At 40.2% G+C, this 24,929-nt stretch overlaps 1 protein-coding gene across 3 annotated transcripts in view; it reads left to right on the plus strand.

Moving 5' to 3' along the window:
* The window catches only part of cpne5b (copine Vb), a 109,033-nt gene that overhangs the window by 52,597 nt on the left and 31,507 nt on the right, over window positions 1-24,929 (plus strand). For all 3 annotated transcript variants that reach the window (XM_070901997.1, XM_070901995.1, XM_070901996.1), the window contains one exon: window positions 17,861-17,924. In XM_070901997.1, the coding sequence (XP_070758098.1) occupies window positions 17,861-17,924 (64 nt within the window). The remainder of the gene's footprint in view (window positions 1-17,860; window positions 17,925-24,929) is intronic.

A 24,929-nucleotide genomic window follows, 5' to 3' on the forward strand; every position in this document is an offset into this window, starting at 1 on the left:
ACAAGAATACAATATGAGCAAATGTGAGCTCCAGTATGTGGATAATACAATCCCATCTGTGAGGATTCATCCCCCCAAATCGTCTTAAGACACACACACACACACACACACACACACACACACACACACACACACACACACACACACATCCATCTGTGTTTCCCTCCTCTGGCATGGTGTGCTAATGGAGGTCTGGAACAGAGGACTGATAAAGCTGTCATGCCACCTCCCTCTCTGCCTCTTTCTTTCTTTCTAACACAGAGTGATAAATCAAGTCTCTCCAATGGCATCACATCCACAAAGAGACTTCTCTCTGCTAACACAGATGTGCACACAACACACACAGTCATCACAGACAAATACATCTGTGCTCCTCTGGTCAGGCTTTGAGAGTGGCTATTCATAGCTTATAAAACACAATCCCCTCACCTCTTTGGCCATGTATCTTTCATTCTCTCACCCTCTCTCTCGCTCTCTCTCTCTCTCTCTCTCTCTCTCCCTCTCACACACACACACACACACACACACACACAAACTGACACATACTGACACACACTGACACACACTGACACACTCGTGACTCCCTCTCAGATTAGACTACATTCCTCAGGGTCCAGCGGCAGTGCTTTGCTCGCTCTCTGGGGAAGTCTTCATTGGTGGCCTGGGCCGCTGTCACAAGAGTAATGTCTGTTCTGGGAATAACTTCACTTTTCCCAGAAGCAGGTTTCCTTCGAGACAAAGATCATACAGTAAATATGAGGTATAAGACTTATTTCCTAGGGGGGATGATTTCGCTGGTCAGAAAAGAGTAATGGCCAACAGCGTAATTACTACTAGAGGGCTCCTTTTCCACATGAGTACCTAACCTCTTCCTCCTCTCCTTCCTCTACGCTCTGTCTCTCTTTAAGGTCTCGGCTGATGGGAAGCTGGTGGGTTTTTTTCTGCAGCTGCCTCTCTGTCTTCTGGGAGGTCTGTGTTGAATATGGCTGCAGCAGATCTTTGATGAAGGGAAAATGGGCTACAGATAGCTCTTTGCAACAGGGTCACCATGTTAGATTTGTGGCAAATGTGGTAGCAGCTTGTACAAATTACAGAATTTGCAGGAGGTTGACAAAGTTGAGCCATTTATTACCTAATCATTGGTACAAAAGTGGGTTTTAAAAGCCCGCAATCTCAGCTAATGAATCTACCCTGTTTTGAAACAAAAGGCTTCGACCAATTGACCATGAAGCGACCATGACAGAGATTAGCTAATCATACTTTAGATGCTTAGCGATATCATGTATGCAGCAAGTTCATAGTGAAAATCCCTTTTACAGCGTTCTGTTTTTAAAACAAGTCAGCTGGAAACATTAAAATGTCAGCCGGGGAAGGCAATTCAATCCAACTCATGCACCTAATGTTAGCTTACCAGCTACAGCTGATCAAATCTGCTAGTGAAACAAAATCGATGGTTGATGGCTGGAAATTATGAGCCTGCTTTTGTCTGCCTTGTCTGAAATCATTGGAGCCATTGTTTCAAACATTTCGAGAGGTAAATCTGCCACTGTTGTCATTGTAAACTACATTGTGTGCCGTGCGAGAACGGAAACCTTGACAGGCGTAGCAACAGTCGGCTTAATGAACAGTCGGATGGGGGCCACAAGGTTAGAAGACAGTTCGGCTCTCTTGTGAAACAGTAGCAGGCTATCACTTTATTGTTTGTGTCAAGTGTGTCAGTTAGTTGATGGCCGTGGAAAAAAAACGAGATCTTTTCTTAGAGCGGTTGCAATTTCTACTTCTTGCTGCTTTGTTTCATAAATTAGTTAGTGCTCTTTTAATCTTTGAAGTGCAAGCAAACCCGTGTTTCCATTTAAGAAGGAATGTAAGGAAGAAAGGAAAGAGGAAAGAAATATTTTCCACCACCCCCTCCAGCTCCTGCTTTACAACTGACAGGGAAGTCTTTGATGCCATGATGAAAAGTGACAGCTGTAATGCCCAGGGCAGCTCGTGTTTGAGGGGCTAGGTGAAGTGAAACGGATGGTTCAGGGGTGCTGAGCTCCATGGAAATGTGCTCAGCAGAGAGGGGGCTTGCCCCTCAGGAGCATCGCCAGCTTGATCCAGGAACCTCCCTGGAAGCAAAGACTGAACAATGCTTTGTAGAGGTTCGTGTCCCGAGCCATATTGCTCTAGCTTATGCATTAGATGTTAATGATAATAATTTCACAATTGTAAAAAAAATTACTTTGGCAAAAAGACCTCTTGATGAAGTGACACAGATTGAAAAAATAGTCAAACGATGTCCATTAGCAAGGCCCGAGTCTACAGATGGTCTGGTGAGAGAAGACTCTAGCTCAGTTTACATTTGAGCATGGTGAATGGTAAAAAGTTTATTTTGCCTTCTGACACTGTAATTCTATAATGATATCCTATACTTTCTATAATATAGCCATATAAGGACATCACACTACCATAGGTTAAAGTTGTGTCACCGTAAAAGTCAACATTGTGATCAATTATATTAGCCCACCCATTTCCTTTCTTTCCTTTGTTACTTTCTTGTCTTAAACAAACCTCCCACACAAACCACAGCTACCCTGTTCAAAAACACATATCTAAGCTCAATCAAAGTTATTTCGACAAAGTTAAGAGTTTTTCAACTGGGGCTAAAAACCTCTTTTGTTGGTTGTTTTTAGAAGCAGCATTCAAAGTGACGCGCTAAAAGCTGGTTCAGTGTCACACCTGAGCACAATGTTGGATTATTAATCCAAGGCTGGCACTCACTTTTAATAAATGAATTAAAACATGAAACAACGTGTAAAGGTGTAAAGTACATGTAGGAGTCGAAGGCATCATCACACACTCCTCATTAAGTGATTTGATGGTGGGAACATGTAACAGATGCTGTAATGCATTTTATATTCGAATTCCGTGTCGCCTTCTTGCACTTCTGGGACATAGTCTTGGCGTAGGGTTTATTAGGCCATTTTATTCAGATGGGCTTATGTAATATGACCATAATTCAATAATTAGCCTTTGTTAAATACATAAGAGCCTATATCAAACACATTAAACACATTATGTGTGGAAAGGAAAGTAGCAGAGGAAACAATGCTGTGTGACTGATTCATCTCTCCCTTCATTTAGAAATCAGCTCTGCCAGGTCTATTCTTACATTAAGATGTAAGTGTGACAAAACATACAGTCTGCCATGCTAATCAGTGGCTTTGTGGCGAAAGTTGTAAAAAAAATAAAAAAAAAAATAAAAAAGGAGACCTTGGAGCATTTGTTAGTGTTTCATGAGAATATTTAAAAAAATAAATAAATAGAAAAATAGAACATTTGATCTGGAAAGATAACACGGATAATAAGAGTTTTCTGTCTGACTGATCAGTTTAATTTGTTTTCTTGCCCCAGAGTTTGATTCATCTACCTCACTACAGAATTCACTCTAACCTCATTTAAAGCAAGTAACCCTTATAATAAGCACTATATGTGTTTTCCTCTCAATAAATACAAAACCTCTTGTTGTATTGTATTACCTGCAGTCCCTGCAGTATGTTGGTAGCATGTAGCTGGTGATTTACTGTTTGAATCAGTCAAATAAGTTCAAAATGTCAGTTCTGAGAAGCTTTTCATTAAATGTTAATGCATATCACTGGACAAAAACAACAAATTATGTATGACAGAATATCGAGGCTAGAACTTGTTCAGCATTGATACCCTCTGGCCTATTTGCTCCATTCCTAGTTTGTGTTGATGATTATTAAAATGGTTGAGCCAGGTTCAACTTTTTATGTGAGTGACCTTGCATTGGCACAGCCGCTGTGCCAAGTGTCGTCTCATTGAAATAAATTATGGAACTTCATTTTCCCACGCAGCACTGTTGTCAGTCTGAACACGGCCGGACTGTTGTGCTCATCGTGGTTGTGAGCAGGATTCTGAAGCAGGTCAGATAAGCCCTGCAGACCCATTGCAAATGGCAAACAGGTTTTTCCAGCACCGTAGCTTTGAAACGAAAAGGGTGTGTGTTGTCTGGATGAGAGCTCATCCAGTATTGATACCCTTGTGTCTAATATCTCTGAGCAAAACTCGGTTTCCTCTTCCTGCAGGCAGCAATTGATCACGGCTCACTCTCTCTCTCCAAGCCGAGCCATCTGTTAAGAAAACAATTTTTCTGTCATTGTGGATTGAATTGGAGCCATCGATCAACTTGACAGATGAGGTTTCCTGCACTAAATAAACTAATTCAGGAACGCTAGTGAGGATTAACTGTTTCATCAGGTTACAGTGCACTCTGAAGTGAAACCTCGCAGTCATCTAGTTAGGAATCAACAGACTGAATCCACAGGACACACTGCTCCTGCACTAAGCCCAGCCTGTTTAAACATTTGGAGACAGCTAGTTTGGCAAATCGCATTGATTTTCCTCCAAAACGAATTTGAGGACTCAGCAGCATTGATGGCAAACAAAGCATTACAGAGATTGGCTGCCATTGTTACGATGCTAATTGCCTGAGGTGTCATTTGCTCCCCAACAGAAAGAGGGAAAAAAGGCTATTTTTTTCCCTCCATTTCACCTTCTCTGTTTGTGGCTATAAACAACGGAGAGAAGAGAGAAGAGAGTCAGAGAAAACACATGTAATGAAATTTGTCAAGCCTGTTTAATGTGCTCCTCTTTGAATCTTGACTTCTTTCCAACACACCTTTCCTCTTCTGGCGTTGTTTTGAAATTACATTTCCAGATGTTTGCTTTGACATCCTCTGCTCTGGCAGAGGAAACAGCTTTAGAGGGAAATGCAATATCAACCACAAACTGAATAATCACATCAATTAAGTATCACTGCCCCTAATTACCACATATCTGTGTCTAACTGCTTTTATACAGGTATGAATGAGGCGCACTATAAACCACAGCTCCTCTACCTTGAAAAGACATGGCAGCGCTGCCTTTTGATGCAGTGTGTGCTTCATTTGAGGCATGATGGATGCTGCTTCTCTCTCTGTCTCTCTCAGACAGAAGCAGAACAGAGAAACTGCAGCAGCCATTTCAGTTCATTTCTTTGCTTTGCTGGGTGGCTGCTCACTCTTTCCCTCTTCTATCTGATTAATGGCACTGTCTCTCTGGTGGCCGTCGTAATAAAGTCAAATGAGGTCTCGAATGGCTGAGGCTTTGTAGAATCAGCAGCGGGTAATTGAGGAGGTGGAAGACTCAGGTGGGGGCCTGTGTCTGTGCTCCATCCTTTACGGCAATGAAATAGTGTTTCACTTTTCCCTTTGGCAGACTTAGTGAAGTCAGTAATTGTGTTAGAGCGGCGCTGCTTCACTGCACAGTGTTGTATGTTTGGATGGCTGTGCTCGTGTTCGGTTTGAAAGGTTACATAGCTGGTGGTGTGGAAGAAATCATGCCTCCTCCCTAAATACCTCAAACTGTGCTCAGTTTTGTTTCCTAAATAATACAGTGGCAGAGGAGTGATAATTGAATCCACAGTATCTTCTTTAACCAACGATGATGTTCCTTTGTCAGAGAGACGTGTTGGGCTTCCCACGCTGAAATCTGTCACAGGAATTTCCAGAGAAATCCTGCCTGAAAGCTGGTAATCCGCAGTATCTCCTTTCACCAGGCAAGATTTTACTCTTTTTTTGTGTTAATACTGAGCTTTATATGGGATGGAATGAGCTTTGTCTGTGATAGCAAACAGGCTATTTGGGAACTTATATGTGTAGTAGGTGTAGGAGAGCACTCCATTCCTAGTGGGAATATGGCTCACCAGTTTCACCAGTCTTTGGATCAAATTCAGTCCACTCTGCAAACAACAACACCCGGCCAACAAAGCACGGCTCCACACACACACTGACCTAAATAATATGACTGTGTCAGGTCTGACGTTACAACCTGACTGACTGTTTATTCTGCTATTGTGTCATTCACACTGAAGACCTTTATAAACTGTTGGCATGTGATGAAGTGTCTGTGTCTTCTCTTGGTGGCTGCATGTTTTTAATCTAGCAGGGTAGAGATTTTTGGACGGTTTAAGGATGTTTTCTGAAAAGTCTAAACTCCTTTGACTATTTGATTATTGCAGTAGACAGATAAAAAAAGAAAATCCATTATACACTGTACAGGACCTGCTGTGAGCCATTAGGAAAAATACAAATTCAAGCAGAGGGTCACTGAGGGAGGCCATGAGGTAAAATAAAATATTGAAAATATTAAACTACTGCTGTTGGTCTTCTGTGTTGTGGTGGTGCTGAACGGACAGCTCCTGTAAAGAGACTGAATGTTTTCGCTGCTGTTTTCTTTGCGGCTGTCAAGTGTTTTTCACCGTCTTGACCAAAGGGCCAAAGACAATCAGTCATTGGATTTCAGCTTGAATGTCTAGAGTGATCATGTTAGGCATGACAGAAACTGAAAAGCTAGATGCTGGTCATTGGAAACAAGCACCTTTAATTTACTGATGTGCAGGAGCCCCTTCTATAGTTGCATTTTGCCATTCTCTGTCACCCACTAATTGTTACTTTGTGAAGTTATTCCACCTAATGCCAGTCGATGAAGCTCATCATTTTGCCGCTCAAAACACATCTATAGAAATCAAAACTGTAACCCTTTCCTGGGAAAATTCCCAGTTCTGCAGTGGGAGGACTGTGTAATTGCATGTGTAACTGCATGTGTAATTGTAATTGCATATTACATGAAAAGCAATAGAGAAGGAAATGAGTGCCACAAGAAGAAACTTAAACTTAATCAACAGAAATTCAGAAAACAATGCAATACTGTTTTAATTGTTTTCTTGGCAGAGCAAAAACACCACTATCAATTACTGCCCAGTACTAATTATCACTTAACCACCATTTAGAAGGTCGGAGTCAAACTTTGTTTTAACCTGTTTGAGGTGCCCAACAACTGCACAAACATGTGGGGGGCTAAACACAAGCTTTTAGAGATATTGCTTGTAGAGACGGAGAGATGTTACACTTTGTTTTCAGTACATCATCTTCAGTACAACACTTACCCCTTCATTAATGTACTGTACAGTAACTCCAAGCTCCAAGACAACAGACGTTTCCAATATTATACTTAATGAGACAAACACAGCAGGAAATCCTCATCATGTTGATACTTCTCACACACTGCGTGCTATAGATGGGAGTTGCTTGAATTTAAAGTAGATCCCCACTGTAATTCCTCTTTGGCTCATTAGTCCAAAAGGAAGCACGAATGAGTTGAAAACACTAATGCCAAAAACTTGTCCCTCTGCTTTTCCTAATTGGTATCTCGACTGTCATGCTGTGCTGAGGATGCATCTCCAAGGTAATCAAAAGGGGATGAGAGAAAAGAAAAGGGAATAAGCTCAATAAGGTAATCGTCAGACATGAACGTCGACATTGGTCGTGAGGTGCAGATTCATATGGATGTAGTTCCTAGCTATACAGGGCTGGAATGAGCTGGTGATAAAAAAATAATAATAATACCCTTTACATTATGTTAAACAGAGGCTCTGGTACAACTGAGTAGACGTTTAACACTGACACTGTGTCTGTGGGCTCCTGCAATGGCCAGAAATCATACACCTCCTTTGGTTCTGACTATATTGGTTTAATTTGTATGTGTCACAGTCTCTTGCTCTGCCTCTCTGTCTCCTTTACCTCTTAGACCCTTGATTTTACCCTTAAATGTCTTTACATTTAGAGCATGAGTTCCGGTAGGAGTTCCAACACTTCAGCCATGAATCGCTTAGTGAAATATTCACACCCAAGATGCCATGTTTAGTGGTAGCACGATTACATCAAATGGAAATATTCTCAATGTCTTGTGTATCTTTTTTTTTTTTTTACATATTTCCCCCAAATCACTATTACATTTTTGGTGTATTTGAAGCTTTGAGTTCTCAACAAGAATTTTAAAGTAAAGTTCTTTGTCTGAGAAACTTTTGGCTGCACTGCATGACTTTTATATCATCTCAAGCTGTCCACCGATGTGGTTTGATTAGATTATACAAAGAGAATTTGATCTGACAGTACTCGGACCTGCATGTGATCCTGAAATGATCAGATGATAAAAGCTGTGTCAGGTCAACCGTACTGTAACCTCATTCACAATTTGTTGTAAAAGCTGTGTTCAATTTTCCTTGTACAGTTCCCCCCTCAATGGTGCTCAGTGTCACTTTACTATATTTTCCAGCTCACCTCTCGGCTCTATCCTTTACTGTTTTAAGTTTTGTTTATTTGACATTTATATTGTTTGCCAGAAATGTATGTTGCACATTTCCAAATGTTCTCTTTCCAAAAAACATAACCATAAACATAAACACAATCCGTGTTCAATGTGTGGTTTTCTTTACAAGATAACCCAATTTTCAAAAATAAATTGGTACAGTAAGCATAAGTGTCCATAAAATGAAGTCGCCCCAAGTAGTTGTTATGATATTCTAACAACAGCAGGCAGTACTCATCACCAGTAAGTGCCCCCTCGAGGTGAAGCCTCGCTTTCAGCACCCATTCGCCTGCATGCTTCCCAAAACATACTGATGAGCATTTGGTCAGTTTTAATAGCGGCCGATAATCACCATCTCCGACAGGCTTCCTAAAGGACTCCCCCATGGCGCTTTTGCTTTCCTGCCTCCTAATCACCTTGGTCGCAGTGTGCGGTTTGTGGCCTGAAGATCAGTAAAAGCAACCAGGAAGCTAAACGCTCTGCCTGCTTTTATTCTTGATCACCATTTTAGACAAAAGCTGTGGAGTGGAATGGATTAGGTGACCTGTGGGTGGTAACTGGCAATGAGACAAAACCCGAACACTGGTGCAGCTGGAAGGAAATTCACTGACCAACATGCAGCATACTGAGAGTTGAGCTGCTTTCGTTGTAGTGTATAGTTTCTTTTTTTTTCATAATATATTTTGACATACATGGCAAACTACAGAGGCAACCAGACCCTCATATACAGTGCAGGGCAAAGAGGGACTTCAATGTGAACTAATAAGTTAGAGAACAGCTGTTTCCAGATGGTTCCGCAGGATGAGGAGTCTTTGGGGATTAGATAGAAAAGGTGCCAGCTTTTGCAAATGAAGCTGCTTCAGTTTTGAGGAATTCATCCAATGCACATGTCCCCTCTAGGGAGTTTTTGCAACAGATGGTTATCTATATGTGTAAGGTTGGTGGCTGTCGTTCCTATCGCCTCCTTACACAATCGGGAGTCATGCAGGTCCTTATTGGTAGGCAGCTGACAGCAAACAACATGCTCAGGAGTGTGAACAACATTCAGTTAATACTAATTGTGTGACATTGAGCTTCTTATTAGCATCAGAGGAAAGTTCCTTTTCTTGATTAGGCAGATGATGTTCTCACTGTCTGACGGGGTCATTGATGGTAGTCCACAGGAACATGATTATATGGTTGAGTGATCCAGCTCTTTTTACCTGGCCATTGTTCTTCAGGCGTAAGTGAGCATAAGGCCTGTACTGTCTGGAAACCTTCACAAGAATTCAGCTGATGGTGATGACAGCACCCCGTGTCGTAAAGTGAGCAGCCTGTCTCCTGTGCATGAACTCATCATTGTTAATGATGAGGTCCACAAGGGCAACGTCATCTGCAAAGGTTAATGATTTAACTTATGAGTGGCAGGATGTAAAATCATTTGTGTAGTAGGAGGTTGAGGTGGTAAACATATTTTGTTGTGAGAGAAGATTGAGTGGAAGGTACATGTCCAGTTCTAACTCAATAAATTGCTTTCAATCTGTCAGAAAATGCCAGTAGATGATGTACCCTTAAGCAATTTTCTATATCACAGTTCTGAAGTAAGGCATTGAGTGTGAATCTAAAGTTCATAAAATACTGGTACTGGAGCAAGGAATGTTGTGGTGTCCAGAGATAAAATCGAGGCCAAAGCTGATTGTGTTATACATTGATTTTCCTTGTAGACAAACTGCAGGCAGTCGAACAATGGAACTTAATATAACATATTCAAAGCTAGCACACAATAAATAGGGCTTTGTTTGGCTGAGCTGAGTGCTGCTAGTTCATGAGATCTTAAAAAAGGACAATTTCAGGTGATTTGGGTGTTTGGTTATGTCTTACAAGTTTCATATGCATTCCCCAAAGTGGAAAATATAATGGCTTTACCAAACCACTCAACTCGCTGTCTTACAATAAATCCAAATACAAAAGAAAAAGAGCAACTCGGATGACTTTTGGTGATTAATGGTAATCAATGTAATCCAACGAAAGTGCCAGAGATCACCAATATCAGGCAATAAATATTAATTTAAAAAAATCCAGTTCCAATCCAAGTCTGCTTGTTTCCTTGTGTCTGATAAGGACATTATTCTGTGTTCCTGGTACACTTATTATACAGGTATGATGGCTTTGGTTAGCAGCAGTGGAAAATGGAATAAGCATATACAGAATGCAAATACGTTGAGCCACTATTGTTAAAATAACACCTTCTTAACTGTAGCACACTGAAAAAGGCATTGCAGGATCGTCATTTTTTGCATTCTTTCCCCTGTGCTGAATTTACACATTGAAAACTGAATAAAAGCAACAATATAATTTATTTGGGTCTGTGAAGCCTCTTTGGACTTGGGTTACACTCATCCCAGCTCTCTCTTTTTTTGTCTTTTTTTTGCTTGAGTTTGTTTTCTTCCACTTAATATGAAAATCTGAAGGGTCCAACTTGTTTGCAACTGAAACACCTGATAGAGCTGTTGTGTCATGCTGTCTTTTAAAGGCTCGATTCATTCTTCAACCTTTTTGTCCTTCTCCCCCTCTAATGTTTCTCTGTTAATCACAGGTGAATTTACCCGGATCTCAGTCGAGCTGTTGCACAGTGAATCAATGAGGAGCTATTCTTTACTGTAGTAGAGTGCTCTTCTGGAATGCCTCCAGCACAATGGCACTTTTAAGATGGCTGATTGTGTACAATGGCCCGTGGCCCTGGACACAAGCTTTTGTGCTTCTACTTGAACCCTTGTTTGGTTAGGAACAGTTGCAGGTATATTCATTCATATAACAATGTGAAATTTTCACTGTAATTTAATCCCGAACTTTTTAAAACTCAGACTAAATGTAAAAGCTTCCACATCAACTATTATTTCCATTAAATTATTCTATTTTTCTTCATGTATTTTTGCTTCAACTTTTCTGTTTTCATATTTCACTGCATATCATTGAAATGTGTTGCCTATCATTAGCTCAGCCGTAAACACATTTTACACACTTTAAGATTACATTTTATAAATTAGTACTTGTGTTTATATTGTTTATATACCTTCTAAACTGTGAAGTCAAAGGTCATCAGATTGTGGAAGCCACGCTAGCAGCTCTAGGGATGGCAGTGTCAGTCGGTCTGTCAGTGTGTCAGTCGGTCTGTCAGTCTGTCAGTCCACCACTTTGGTATAGACTGAAATATCTTAACAAATGAAATTAATGAAAACATTCATTGTTCCCAGAGAATGAATCATACTTACTTTTCCTCGAATGGCACCATGATGTTGACCTTTGTAGTTTTCAGTGAAAGTCTCTACAACCTTCAGATGGATTGCCAGGAAATCTGGTGACATTTTCTGGTGAAAATGGTAAACATTATACCTACTTAGCATCAGCATGTTAGCATTGTCATTGTGTGACAGCTGCTAGCATGGCTGTAGAGTCTTAGTCTTGTTTGTTTAGGAAAAACATTGTCTATACTCCTTATTGCCACCATGACCAAAAGATAAGCATGTATGTTGATATAACAAGTACAAAATTACTGTGTTCCAGTAAAACATAAAAGAAATAGTGACATAGTGGAAATATGTCAAGAAATAAAATGGCTGCAAAATGGGATCTTAGTGGCATACACAGTGACACACATTGTAAGCTGGGAAGAGAACAGAGAGTTGTAGTTACACCCTCTCAATCCTCCCTCCTTTTCTTGTCCTTCTCATATCCCCCTTGGCAAAATTGATTTAGCCATTCCTTATTCACAGCAGCTTTGTTAGTTTGCTTTAGTCTTTGACTCTCTGAAGATTTCTATAATTACATATTCTGGGTGTACCAATATGTATATATAATATATTACGTGTTCTTATGGGCGATAATATGTCTCTGTCACTCAGTGTTCGTGTGCACTCTGTAAATATACAACCCTCCTTTGTTCGATATCGGAGGTTCAAAAACACTTCTGTGTGTACCCTGTGGGTCTTTGAAGCATTGTGTGAATGGATAGGTTATATTATGCATGCACCACTGCTTTGACTCTTCTAAGACAAAAAAGAAGTAGTTCTTTTTTTCTAGTGTCTTAAGTTATTGCTAGAAGAGCTTTCTAATTTGCCCAGGTGCAGTTCAAAGAATAAAACTTACTGCCAGCCTGACACATTTATTAGATTACAGTTTCAGGTTTTATATGAGGGAGCAGTATCTTGTGTGGCACCCTCAGGAGGTCCATCCTCCATAACTGGGACAAATTATAATTCAAGTCTGAGTTCTTTTTTGCTGTTGCAAATCAATAGCAAGGTACAAATGAGATCTTATTTAATCATTTTCATCTCCCTCCAATATTTTCTTAAGCAACGAGATGGGTGGGATTTTTGGCGTGCACAGGCATACAAGAGGGAACAAATCCAGCTGGAGACAGATTGCAGTTTAACACCAACTGATTTGTTTTCCTTTCTGTGGGTTATCAGCAAAATTACGAATATCATATTTGCAAAATATGGTTGTTTACAACCAAGGATACAGAGAGCAAAATATTTTGAGGATTGCGTCTTGCACACAGATATGTATACCTGTAGAGATATATACTGGGGTGAGATGTATAGTTATTGTAGAAAGAAAAGCTGAAACGATCAGTCAATAGAAGGAAACAATCATCAAAACAAAAGCATAAAAGTATTTCTCAGCCAACTAATGACCACAAAACATGGGGTTATGGTTGAAAGCCTGTTCCTGTGGCTGTAAGAAAAGCTGCTTTGCTCTGCAGCTACTGTAAAGCCACAGCTTGTCAGCACAGCGCAGATTCACTTGTGCGACACAAACTCTTTTGTCTGTTGATTTTCCACTTTTCAGTGGCCTTAAGCTAACAGGCTACTTGTGGGAGGACCCGAGAGGGAATTGATTTGGTTACAGGAGGTGAAGGGAGGAATGAGCACAGAAGGATGTAGATATGGAGTCTTTTGAAAGCTGTATTTTTGAGCCAGTGGCTGATGGGGTGCCAAATGACTGTGAGTGTAAGATTTTAGGTGACAAAAAAACACTCGCAGTTTCCTGCATCATCCGCCCATGTGACCAGGATGGCCTGAAGATCGATGGGAGTCTTTTACTGTGTGGATCAAAGGTCTCCATGTACCCCTTAAAACACACACACACCCACCCACCCACACACACACACACCCACACCCACACACACACACACACACACACACACACACACACCTCTGCACAAAGAGCAGAAAGCACTTATACACACAGCTGGAGAGCACTTTAAACCAGTCTTTTGACCTCAGCATGTTGTGTGCAAAACCAGAGTCCATCAAGTCAAGTCCATCAATCTATTGTGGAAATTGTCAAAAAGTTGCTGCTGGAAAAAAACCATTACTATAAATATAAATCTTGAATCTTCAATAAGTCTAACTCATGGATACAGCAACTACCTGGCAATTACTAGTGGGCTTTGTCTAAAATCTTTTGGGTGTCCTCCACTAACAGTGTCTCCTGTGCAATACACTTTTCTTCTACTACTTTGCTTTTCCAAACACGCTTAGGAGGAAACAAAATAGCTGCCTGGGTCACATTTACTGGCAACAATTTTTACAATCCAAGTACGGAGACATTCATATTCTGCAGAAACAATGTAGGGAAGGCATTGGGGTGGATGGCTGGGCATGCTGCGTCATACGTGTTGTTAGGTTAAGACTACTAAAACACTTGGTAAAGGTAAGGCAAAGATCATGGTTTTATTAAATATTGTTGTAAGTTGATATCTAGCCTTGTACTTCAAGTCAGCATTGAGATTTTTAAAATTTAACCAAGACTCTGATCTTTCCCTAAATTTAATTAAGGTCCGTTCCTGCTTTAGTTGCCAGGAACAGATACTGTAGGGAAAACAACTGAAATACGCTGGCAATGTTTTGCATATACGATCAGTATTAACATTGTACACTGGCACTGAACAGTTTGCAGAATAAAACATATATGCAAAATACATTTGCTCATGCAAACTAATTGTAATAATAATGTAATTAGTGTGCTGCATTCACCAAGAAAGTTAATGGAACACAACACTGAAAGATTTATATAAGCATCTTAGTAAGCTGCTTGTAAATTATTCAGAGTGTGCATAGTTTGCATGAGGAACTATTGGCTCTTGTGCATTTGGTCTAAAATCAGTGTTAGATCATTTAGAGTGCACTTCAGAGTCTCCAGTTCACCCAACTTCTTTGGACTGTGAGCATGCAAACCACCCACGACCACAGAGTCGCCCTACAAACTAATAAGACACATTCCTCTAACTCTGACACACCGCTGATGGATGAGGCAATTAACACACATGCAGAATAACCACAGTAAACTTCACAGTCCCCAGGTGAGGCAGTTAGTGGCCTGGGAGCTCTGAAATACTGATGTTACACAGGCAGATAAAGAAAAGATTATACATTTTCTGGGGAAACATGAGGAATGTTTTGTTAATGTTTAATGAGAGAAATAGGCCTTACTGTAAGTGGGAGCATATTTTATACAGTAAATCGGTCTCATATTGACATAAAGGTGGGATGGATTTTGTCTGGATGGAATTTATAACACAACTCGAGCTATTTAAAGAACTCAGTTGATCCAAAATGCTTTGCAGTACAAACACAAATAAGAAGAGAGAACGATGACAATCACAAGTTAATATAAAAGTAATATACACATAGATAACCAAACGACCAACCAGATACACAGTCCCAGAAAAAGACAGGAACATACAACAAAGGCAGCTAATGGGTACTGAAAAAACCCTGTCAGCAAGACATTTAGACCTGGATGTACTGTAAGGACAGACAGACCTTTGGTCAGAGGACCTCCGGTCTCTGGCAGCATGACGTGAGGATAAGAGTTCACTAATGTAAGCAGAGGCAAGACCATTCAGTACTTTGTAAACAAGAAACAAGCTTTTCAAATTCAGTTCTATAGCTAAGAAGGAGACAACGGAGGGGGGAGAGAGTTGGAGTAATATGGTCTCTTTTTCTGGATAATGTTAAAAGCCTTGGCGCAGCACTCTGAACAAGCTGGAGACAGAATTAAAAGGTCTGGGTGACACCAAAATATAAAGAGTTATGGATATATATAAATATAAAGCAGTAAGGAAGGTGGATGGATAAGAAGATGTTGATGACTTTCTCCAAGTCAGACACACACGAATGGTCCTGATTGGAAACAAAACAGTGTTGATTGAAGCTGGATTTACCTGATTTTTTTTTGTTTAATGCAGAATCTAATATGATTCCCAGATGTTTCCTCATGGCTTCATGGAGAGAAAAGGTTTGGAGTAAGTACAGTCGTGGTCACACCAGCTTTTAAAACGACAGGATTTTGCGGTGAAATCAATTCATTAATGGACTTAAACATTTCGTCTCCACAGTGCTGATCTTTGAGGGAATGGAGAGCCAGAGAATAAACTGCTTCACAAAAGAGGAATGGTTTGCTGTTGCTTTTGAGTATTTTAAATTCACTGCGTGAACGTATTGTCCCGCTGTCGACCAAGCTAACTAGCTTGTTAGTGTAAGCAACGTGGGTGTGAGAAGGAATAAATCAGTCCAACACGTTCTGGGTTTTCCTCATAACTTTAGAGAAGTCCCAAAAACACAGATCAGTTATATTAAGCCATTACATTTCTCTTGGACCCGCAAACTCCCCACCCCACTCTTCTTCTCCCCCTTTTCTCAATCCCCAGAACTGCCAGCTGCCAGTACAGCGCCACCTAGTTGAAAATACCTGCTTCTGGAACATCAACATAACATTACCGTAAACACTATGTGTAAACACTATGTGTAAACAAGCAATAGAATATACTAAATGTATGTTTGTACAATTAAGTTTAAACCTGGGTTCACACAATTATATTTACATCACACAGTCTCACTCTTACACTAGCCTGACAGTTGGCAGTTGAAGAGCTTTTTCCCCTCCAATAACTCATTATTGAGTGACATGGTGTACTATCCTGAGAATAAAATGCTTGAAGAAAAGAAGCTCAGAGAGCTGATTAAAACAGCCGGTTAGCGTGTGAGGGGTTAGCATGTGAGTAGTTAGCTTTCTGATGTGACTGGGCCTTCAGTGTTGTGGACTGATTTTCTTTCATTTATGTGTAATTGAATGCCTGCTTCTGCCCTGGAGGTAGTTACATTTATTATAGTTATTTGGCTTTACATTTAGGTAAATTTGGGTGCCATCAACAAAAAAGTGAAAATAAATATTGTAGTTTTGGAAGTGCAGGTAGCTTTGTCACTGAATTAGTGTTTTTTTCCCCAGCTTTTCATTTTCTTTTTCTTTTCTTTTTTTTTTACGTCTTTTCCACTTCTCATGTCCTAATATATGAAATCCATTTCATGGGCATTACAATTCAATTCCACCTGTCACCTTGAACGGACTGAGGAGATTTAGTTTTATTTGACAGGCTGTCAGCACTTCAACAACCTAAACACAGGCACACACACACACACACACACACACACACTGTACATAGAGATAGTACCTACTAACACATAAATACAAATATATTTTGTTTTGCACTCCAAACAACAGGACAGAGTTAAGTCAAATGAGAAAGTAAGGCAGGCTGGAGGCTTCAAAGAAGTTGGCCATTCCCTCTTGGTGCTCTGTTTGAGTGGAATATAACACGGGAGACCAGGGGGTTGAGCTTTCGATGGCCTTTCTGATTCTCAAATCTTGCATCTCTTTTTTCTTTTGAAATTGACAGATGTGACAGATGTGAATAAGCACATGACCTTAATTTGCATTAGATGATAATACCTCAAGGCAGGGATGTCCAGGTTCAAACTGGCACTCTTACTTTGCCCTTAAGCAAGACACTTTAGTCTTCACCTTCCCCAGAGTACAACAAAAATAACAAGAACTAAAAAGTGTGTTTACAAAAGGGTATTTTAAGATGTACAGTAGTATATGCATTTGTTTGCTTGATTCCCCAAGTACTCAAGCCTCATTGGGTCTTGCATGATCACCAAAAACCTGGAGTCAAGAAAGAAATCAGAAGAAATCGTTGTTTCAGACTAGAAGCAGATGTAACAGGCTCATACAACAAACAAACTGAAATACATTCACCATTCAAAACTCAACATCCACCTATTTACTCATGAATGTGAATTGACCACATAGCATGTTTTCCAGCTTAAAGGATGGGTAAACCCTCCTGGAAAGGTTCAATGTCTGTGTGAATCATAATGAAAAAACTAATGAATGATACTGGACCCCAGAACCCTGTTTTCCAAAACTGCCAACACATTACAGTCAAACTAGTTATAAATCTGTCCGAAAATGGTAGTCAGCAATTCAAGATATAACTTATACAGCACATTACATTGAGGTACTGACCAGCTATCACTGAAACAAGTTTATCTGAAGCTGAGCACATAGTCCTCCTGAGTAATATTGAAAATTATAATTAAATTCTAAAATAACTGAGACTTTCTGTAAATGTCAAGAAATGTCAAGGATGAGCTACATCGCATTGACTTTTTTGTTGTTGAGTATAATCAGGAAGACTGATTCACAACTGGAAAATGACCATGCTTTTATTCTTGCAGTGGCTTTTACTGATCACTTAAGAGCCAAGAGTGGAGAAATGGAAGATGTGTTTCCTTTAATATGTGTGAAGCTCTTATTGTTTCCTTTCTTTGCTCCACAGAGGGATCCCAGGGAAGAAATGTGGCACTATCGTCTTGTCTGCAGAGGAGCTGAGCAACTGTCGAGTGAGTAAGCCATAGTAATCTCCCCTGCCAACCACACATTAGCAGGCAAACATCTGTCAGCAAAGCCTGGTTAAACAGACTTTACATAAAGTGGATTGAGCAGGATGGAAGCTTAGAGGGGCAAATAAAGTGTAGGCACACAGCCACAGACAAAGGAAACTTCCTGTTGACTTAATTTAACCCACTTTGAGAAAGAATCCCACAGCAATCAAAGAGCTGAAAAAAGTCAATGTTCAATCCTTCTGTCTATTAAGAAGCTGTCTGCCCATCTGGCTGGTTGTTGAACTTTAATAGTCTAAAGTTAAAGTTACTCTCCCGACCGAAAGCTGACATTGAATCCTAGGTCTGATTTTTGTCTATTCTTTATTCTTTGGTCAGATATTTCATCATTTAAATCATCGTCAATTTAGATTTAGTACTGTCTGTGCTTGTACGGCTGCTTTATGTTTAGATGATATTATGCACTGATCAATCTTTGGTCAATGTTTGACTCATTTTGCGCTGTGCATACACACAGACACACACACACACACACACACACACACAAATATATTATTCTTGGGGTAATAAAGGTGATTTTATAACATTTCACATGTTGCGTGTAAAACATGCTTTTGCTTCTCAAAACTAGCTTGTTACGTCTCCTGGGAGTTGAAAGGTCATTGTGACCAAAAGTCAGGTAAATCAGCAGTCGCTCTTTCCACAGAGAATATAATGATAACTAATACCAAAGTATTTTTGGTTACTTAGTTCAATTAAAAAGTGACTAATTAGTCTCATCATCACCTAAGATAAGTAGAACCAACACCAGCTTTGTAGCTTTCCCCTCATCTGCTGTCCTCTCTTGGACTTCCATGGACTCAGCACCTACAAGGCCAGCCACAGTCCAACACCACGCCCTCCTCCTCGTTTGATCCCTCTGTGACGAAAGTGCCCCGAGAGGCGTCGCTATCCATGCTAGCTAAAAATGGCTGATGTGATAGTGATGGTCAATCTGTTTCCTCCGCTCAACTGTTTGCCCCCCACATTACATAACAGGAGCCAGGCAGAGATTGAGGATTGACATACCTTTTAAAAGAAAAAAAAAAGTTCTTTAGAAAAACATGTATTTACTATTCGATGTGAGTTATCAAATATAAGTATTGTTTTATTGGTATCTATGCATTTATCTAAGTATGTACTGTATGTATGTGTATACATATCTATGTGCTGTATCTGTCTACGTATCTACCTCTCTTAATACCCATCTATCTACCTATAGGACGTATCACATTTACACACACAAACACACACACACACACACCTCTCTCAGAAAATAACTGTCAGACAGCTGCTCTCACTCTGCAGAGTGCCCCCCTGTCTAATGAAATGGCCCAGGAACATGATGGGGTGAGTGCTGACTGTCCCCCTCAACCAACACTGTGCTGTAAAGCCTTGGATGCTTCAGTGGGCTCCCAGCACGCAGATTAGAAGATATCGAAAAGCAAGAGAGTGCAACAGATCAAATGGCACAAAGAAAGAGAGAAAGAGAGAGAGAGAGTAAAGGAGAAAGAAATAATGTGTGTGTGTTTGTGTGTGTGTGTGTGTGTGTGTGTGTGTGTGTGTGTGTGTGTGTAGGAGAGACGGAGAGGAAAAAAAGAGTCAGACAGACAGAGACAGATACACAGACAGTGAAGTGAATCAATAGAGGATTATTTCACTCCCGGCATGTACCAGCTCTTAGCTATAAGAACAGCTTGGCTGGTGACAGTGCGAGAGCGCGCTTTGGTTAATTAAAACGCAGCCCTGCCTGACCTTGTCCTTTGTAGCCCTATGGGACACACACATACACACATATAGAAAAGCAAATCAATTAACACACAATTACACAACACATACTGTATATAAACACATACACACAGATGTACACACAAATATGCACACTTGCTTCCTCTTTCACACGCTTGATCACAGCCGGTCTTGATACTTATTTACATACAAACACATTAATATGGGAAGCCTGGTTCAAGCTGCAAAATGCAACCTGCACAGCCTGGAATACAAAACAAGATGAACTGTTGTTGCTGTCAGTTAAAGCTGCTACAATCAACACTTGATACTACTAGATCGACAATGGATCACACGCCGTCTTTCAGCTCAGCTCGGTCCTCTTTCTTTGGACCGGTCTCATAATGTTGTTTTCGGTTTGTATGCTACCTGCCTAGCACCAAATAGAGAGACAAAGTTAGCAACGAGCTAGTGAAAAACTGGAACATTTAGCAGCTAAACAGCCTGATATTTCTCTTGGAAAAGTGAATATTGGACTTACATTCTTCGGGGTGAACAGACGAATGATGTCGCTCCGTGTCTGCCAGATGTTTAAATAAGAAACTATTTGCTGACAAGTTCGCCATATTAACTTAACAGGTGATATGTCAAGTTGAGGCCACTGCCTGCACAAGTTGAGTTTGTAATGACGCACTGCCGTTGGGTCTGGTTGGGTCGAGGAGGTTAAAACATTTAGCATTCATGAACTGACATTGTTCATCAGTTTCCATTCGTGATGTTGTCTCAAGAGAAGCAAGTATGTAGTGTTTGAGTGGGTTTTTGCTGACATACCCTACAGTAGGAAAATATAATACGTTTGTATACCCCCATGATTATACCTCATCAGCCAACCTTCTTTGTGATGCGGACAGTGCAGGAAGTGTGTGGTGTGAGGTTTGTGTTTCTCTGTTTTTGTGGAAAGAAGTGTAGTTTTATACCCGTTTGAAAGGAGACTTGGCATCAAACAACCCTGGTGGGTGCTTTTAAAATTATTCCAGGACGTATTTAAAACTTTTGTATAGCAGTATTTAATACATTATAAACTATAGATGACAAAAGAACGCTCTTTACTTTCTACTCCTGAACGTCTCAAGGGAATAAACTTAGCTTGGGAATTGAATGATACACAAGTCAACAGAGTTAACAACTACACTGCAGCTCAAATGCTGCAATTATTTAGACAATGATCAAACAAAGAAGAGCTCAGTTAATAAACTGAGGTTATAGCAACGTTCGACACTAGATACCATCAAATAATCAGCTTTGTTAGAACAGGAGATCCCTGAGCACTTTTGCAACTTGCATAATGTGTATTCACAATCTCCACTGGCACAGGAAACTTGGTGGAGAAAACATAAGCAGCCCATCACATTTTTTGGGTTCTCCACATGGTAAGTTAGTTATGGTGTAGCTACAGAGGCTATGTGCGTAGGCTCTGTAGCGATGCTGAAAACACAATAGTGTGACATTTTGGAAAGGTCGATACCATTCATGTCTGTACGCTAAACATGAAGCTACAGCAAGCAGCCAGTTAGCTTAGCTTAGCATAAAGTATCCAAATCTGCTTAACAGCATCTCTAAAATAATTAACATGTAATATCTATCGTTTATATGTTTACATTGTTTAATTAGTACAAAAACAAAATGTGGTAGTTTTTTTTACTTTCTTGCATGCTGGAACTATTTCTTGCTTTGTGCATCTGCAATAAGAACAAGAAGAAGGCGATTAAGAATATTTCCCAAAATGTCAAGCCATTCCTTTAACACAGAATTATATATTATTAAAACAGAGGACTTGAGGAGAAAAGGTGTTTGGTTAAGTCATCATAATCATCATCTCATCCGCGATTGCATGCGAGAACCAATCTATTCAGGGTGATACTTCTCTACTTAATCAGGACGTAACAAAAGCTGTCCAAGCATGTTACTTGGAAACAAACATATTGCAGCAAATGTTGTACATCCTGACACACTTAGTGACTTAGTTTAAATTATTTCTGAGTGTAATGCGAAAAGGTTACAACAGATTCAACAACCACAACCAGATCATTTTGAATGAACCGATTTCCACAACAGGTGGGCTTTGACGACTCTAAACCATATGGACAAAATGCCACGAGAGGTTGAGGAACAGGACTGGCAATTAGGAAGAGATTGTTGTTGTCCCATGTGATCAAGTTTATGAGGCATGCAGTAAAGTAATCAATTTAAGTATATTGAAACATTTCTCCACCTGCATGTGCTGGTTATTAAAAGTTTATTGCAGCTATCTAAACACTATAACAATCAAAATATTGGGTTTCCTAAATTTGATTAAATCCCACTTGTAAAACTCTATCGACACACCCAAAGCAACCAATTTTTTTTTTTTTGGGGGGGGGGGGGGGGGGGGGGGCTTTACTGTTAAGCAGCCTTCAAAATAGAGGTCTGCAACAGTAAATCCTGATCCTGCGGGATTTCTGACAAATACAGCCCACTCCCTCACAATCTAGCACCAGTGTTTCTTATTAAAATCTGTTTGGCTTGTTCCACAGGGAAAATAAGACTCATGTACTTTCTAAGGATTTTTTTTATCTAAAGAAAGAATACAGTAGAATCGGCCAACTGTTATTAAGCTACTCTTTAAAAGATGGGAATCAAAAATCAACCTTATTTAATCCCTTTTAAATAAAATAGGTTTAATTTGCACAGTCGAAACTTGAATTTTCTCTGACTTAGTGTTCATAGCAGAAGACACAAAACTAGATGCTTAAGTCTAATAATAAGAGCATCTCATAATTTATTGTATGAAGTGACAATATTGACTGCTCCAAAGCAATCTAAGGCTGATCCATATAGGGATTCTTTTAAAAGAAATTTATCTAACATATTTGCAACAGGGTGTATGAGCATTGCAGAGTCTGGGCAGAGCAGCGTGATTTTGCGTCTCTCTGTGTTCCCCTTCTCGAGATAAAGCTCCATCATACGAACAAGCTGATGCAACCCCAGGAGGATTTTCATTTCGCTTTATTTGTACAAGTTTAACTGCTGGACTGTTTTGCTGTCTGTGTCTTTTGGCCACTGACAACCAATGGGGATGTTTTTTCACGATTAACGGTATGGATGTTTGCAGTGACAGTATGGTGAGTTAGTATGTCTGTGTGACAGGATCTCCACTTTTTATTTTTGCTCTTCTTTCCTCCAGGCACTCGACTCTTTGGATCCTTTGGAAAAAGCACAGATTTGACGAGCAGAATCGTTGCCTCACTTCACTCGTGTGCTCGCCTCACTTCCCGTGCTTCCATTCACTTTGCTGTCTTCTTTGATGCCTCTAAATTTCACTTCACATTGTGCAATAAATCAGAAGGGCAGCATTCAGCACATTTGCCACAGAGCAAACTGGAGCTGTTTTTTTAAAGAAAATGGCAAATGTAGAAAATAGAAAACCTGGAGCAGCTTGGAGTGGAGCGATTAGAAGATGCTTTGAGTGGGTAGCACAAATTGCTGCCGCTCTATTCCACTCACGTACACTGCTTGGCAATCCTTATTAAATGCTACAAACCAACAAGACAACATAAATCACAGATTTCTTATCCTGTGGCTTTAAATCAAGCAAGAAAAAAAAAAGGAAGCTAATCCGGGCATGGAATTATCTATTTGTAGAATCACACATGTGAAACAATCCCTGTATGTTACCTGTACACTGACTTACCTCACAAATTGGAGTGTACTCATGCATGTACGCTGTAAACACACAAAGAACCACCATACAAACAGCACAAAGTCAGTTGTTGTGGCTTATCATGTTAAGTCCACCTTCCCTATCTCCTTTCCTCTTCTTTTTCTCTTCCCAATCTCATCACTTTGGCCTTTAATTGAGTTACTGCCTTTTTCCCCCCTTTTCCCCCTCTCCATTTTGCCTCTCCATGTATCTTTTTTTCCCCACAAGAGACACAAACACACTGGCTCAAACTAATTAATGCCTACATGATTGTAATGTAAATGCACTGATTTGGCCCTTACACAACACTTTAACTAACTCTCCTCTCATCTTCTCCCCATCTTTTCTGTCTTTATTAGTGCAACTATAACTCACACACACACACACACACACACACACACACACACACACTGCTCGTCTCATCTGTCACAAACACTCCTCCATTACTCCCCTGAGGGTGTGAGTGTGTCTCTATCTAGCCTGGCCCCCCTCTTTAAATATTGATACTCTGATTCTCTCCATATTAGCAAATGGCTGTTGATCACAGACCTTTGCATGAGTGTGTGTTCGTGCCACAGAACCTTAATGAGGCAGGAGCAGATGCATATTTAATATCCCCAACACACTCCATCACCATAAATGCTTTTATGTGCCTATTAGCTCCGCAGAGATTTCTGGGTGTGTCCTTGCACTTGCTGACTCGGTGCGGCAAAGTTGCCCAATTCTGCCCACTTGAACACCGAAGCCTGCAATTACTTAGCAGGCAACTTGATCGGCAAGCCACTGGAAGTATATTTAATTCCTACTAGAGCAAACCAGTGAAACCTTGTGTTTACAGTTAATAAGCTCTGTCACGTTAAACCGACAGAAGGTGCATCAAGAAGGTGTAAGGAGCAGCACTGATTGAGCCTTTAGACTGTTGTTACTTATCAAAATGATTTATTGTTGTGAAGGTATGTTATGTGGATTCACTGTTAAGTTTAATTGTTTAATAACAGATGGAAATAGCAACTCACTTTTGTTCAAGAAATTGCAGTTTCATTCATGGTGTCATTATTGTCCTCTCGATAGTTTAACAGAGCTACCTAAAACTTTTTTTCCAACAAGACTAACTAAACTAACATGACATGGTCAATGTGGGTAGTAAGGCAACAGCATGACAAGTTAAACTCCATTTAGATAATTTCACTGAATGAATGCTGGAAAAACAGTAAGGCTGCAGCAGGAGAATCCACGGCACTCCTTCAGGGCCACACAACTGATGATGCACAACTAAATGTTGCCAGTGAACTCGCCTTTGATCTGCCACCGTAGGTGTCTACAGTAAATCCCAGAAAGCCAATGCTGCATACTTGCTAAGTTTCATGTCGATTCCTGGTAGTGGTGAGACAATAACTGACAATCTTGCATACAGCAACTAATAAACTTGGTTCTTACACTGCATGGATTCACCATCTGTTGCAAGATTAATGAATTATCTCATCTTGTTTGTCTTTATT

This window comes from Enoplosus armatus, chromosome 3, assembly GCF_043641665.1.
Source record: "Enoplosus armatus isolate fEnoArm2 chromosome 3, fEnoArm2.hap1, whole genome shotgun sequence".
NCBI lineage: Eukaryota > Metazoa > Chordata > Actinopteri > Centrarchiformes > Enoplosidae > Enoplosus > Enoplosus armatus.